The 2,406-nt window shown below is 40.5% G+C and overlaps 1 protein-coding gene across 1 annotated transcript in view; it reads right to left on the bottom strand.

Moving 5' to 3' along the window:
- LOC310783354 (palmitoyltransferase ZDHHC12-B-like) overlaps positions 1–612 on the bottom strand; it is a 12,873-nt gene extending 12,261 nt beyond the window's left edge. Inside the window, exon 1 of the mRNA XM_083644204.1 lies at positions 252–612. Within this exon, the coding sequence (XP_083500330.1) occupies positions 252–348 (97 nt within the window). The 5' untranslated portion in view covers positions 349–612. The remainder of the gene's footprint in view (positions 1–251) is intronic.
- Between the last annotated feature and the right edge of the window lie 1,794 nt (positions 613–2,406).

Below are 2,406 nucleotides of genomic sequence, written 5' to 3'. Positions count from 1 at the left end.
GTATTTTAAGTTATTTTAACTTGTTAATAAATTACATGTACTGTTTAATTTAGTGTGAAACTATATTGATATTTGATGTGACGATCAATAAACCGTGGAGTACCAGTTGAGAGTATAATTTGATTGATATTGTAGTTTTAAATTGTTTTATGTTGTATAGTCTAGATATACACAAATGTAGTCACAGATCTCGCTTGAAAATGAGATCTCCTGTTTAAAGAAGGTGTATGGTGACTCTGTGGAGGACTTACCGGTGTTGTGTAGGAATAGGATGAGCGTGATGATCCAGGTCAGGACGGTGTGGCCGGTTCTGACCAGGAACCCGGAGCGGAACATGTTCTGAAGCATTCTGTTCTCCACATCCACTGCTAGCCTAGCCAGCTAAGCTAACTGCTTAGCCTCGCCTCTCTGTTCTTCTCCACATCCACTGCTAGCCCAGCCAGCTAACTGCTTATCCTCGCCTTAAACAAGTCATTATGGGAGGCTAACATAATATCAATGGCAAGTAAAACGATAGATGTTTAATATAATGGGAAACAAACGTGTAAAATGTACAACAGTACATTTGTATCTGGTTCATCTCCTTTTCGCTGTTAAAGCCATCATCATCCTCGCTGCTTCCTTGTTTTGGTACGGGAAGCTGCTTGGGTCAAACTGTGCGGACTGACGAAACTGAAAAAAGCGCTCGGTGTTTCAGCCTCCTGTGCGTTTCAGGAGAGTGGCTTGGATTTCCTCTTCTCTTCACATAAGCACATTACTGCATTTGTTGCGCACTGCAAAATTGGAAAACTTAATATATACATCTAAAGATTTATTAACTCTTGAATTTTACAAGTGAACAAAATCTGCCAATAATGGTGCGAAGCGATTATTTTAAATGCAAATGTTATCTAATTTACTATCTGGGATATAGCCTACCGTTTTTGTTTTTCACAAAACCCGTTTTGAGGTGGTAAAGCAGGAAGTAAAGCAGGTGTAATTCAATACCATTAATGATGGTTCCATTACATTTAGGTGTTCCAGTGCCTCAAAACGGTTGCTGTGCTTCTCTCTCCACCGGTTGTTTCTGACTGCTGGCGGCGCTGTTGCTGCAACTTCATTAATTATGCTATGAGCACGTTGTTGTACACATAGATATGGTTGTACAGGCAGACAGGTCACAGTCACACGCCTTTACACTGATATGAGAGAGAGAGAGAGGGGGGGGGGGGGGGTTGCTACTAACTGACACCAGATAGACAATTAACTGACACCAGATAGACAATTTAGTTATGACGTTGTTTGAACTTGAATTTAGTTTTTACATGAGTTTGGTGCAGATCTTTTCAACATCTCAGTGTGTTTGCTGGGTGTCCTGGTCATGACTCAACTCGCTTCAGAATATAAAATCCATACGTGCAAAAGAAAATGTATTATTTCCTTCCTCATAAGCAGATAGTCACTTTACATGTTCAGATCATCTCCTTTGGCTATTTGTTTGTTTTACCTTATTACTCTGGAAATCTTTTTTTTTTTTTTTACTTTAAATGGTTATATTCAGTTTTGAATAGAATTGTGTGCGTTCGTTGTGACATCAAGTGTTCAACTCATAATTATGCATACTTTGTAAAATGACTTGCAACCTCGCTAATATTTAAATGTTTTTAAAATGCACCATGTGGGTCAAAGAATTGTTTTGATGAACTGTCACTCGAATTCCTGCTGATGACGAGAAATGTGAACTGCTCTGTAAGCATATAAGAATTTGGAACAAATTCATTGGTCAAGATCTCAAAAACAAAGACCACTTGACTTGTTGTGCAATCAGATGTCAGAAGGTCACTCAGAGGAAACTGAACGTTTTGATTTCATGCGATATTATTTTGCAAGAGCAGGAGTCAGTTTGTTCACATGGTGCCGTCTGAAATCAAACACTTCAGCAGTTTGAGTTCAGGTTTCACTTCCCTAATAACTTGAGCCGTTGATTCGTTACTGCCATGTTGTTTTTAAACAGGAGAGCAGAGTCGAGCATCTCTGGGCCTTTTGTTTCATGGGGTTTTGTAAAGTGTTCTGTCTTCTTTGTAAGGGAGGCACCCCCCCCCCCCCCCCCCCCAAGTTCTTCTTCAGCAGGTTTAGACAGAAACATGGAAAATCAGTTCCAGGTCTTGAAAGATATAATAGCACAAAAAGGTGAACTCATCAGAACTGTAATCAGCAATCCAAAATATTACCCAAACTCAACAACGTATTCTGAATATCATCAATCTCCCTGCTGTCCTGGTCGTTGCGCTCCCCTCCCCCTCTGGGTAAAGTTGTAGACTTGCCACATGCTTCCTCCAATACATATGCAGTCTCCAGCCGCTTTTCACCTGACAGCGAGGAGTTTAATCGGCAGGACGTAGCATGTGGGAGGATCACGCTACAGAC

This window comes from Poromitra crassiceps (genome assembly GCF_964638095.1).
Source record: "Poromitra crassiceps genome assembly, chromosome: 10".
Taxonomy (NCBI): domain Eukaryota; kingdom Metazoa; phylum Chordata; class Actinopteri; order Beryciformes; family Melamphaidae; genus Poromitra; species Poromitra crassiceps.
Note: the sequence above shows the minus strand (reverse complement) of the source record. Positions and strands in the feature narration are given on the sequence as shown.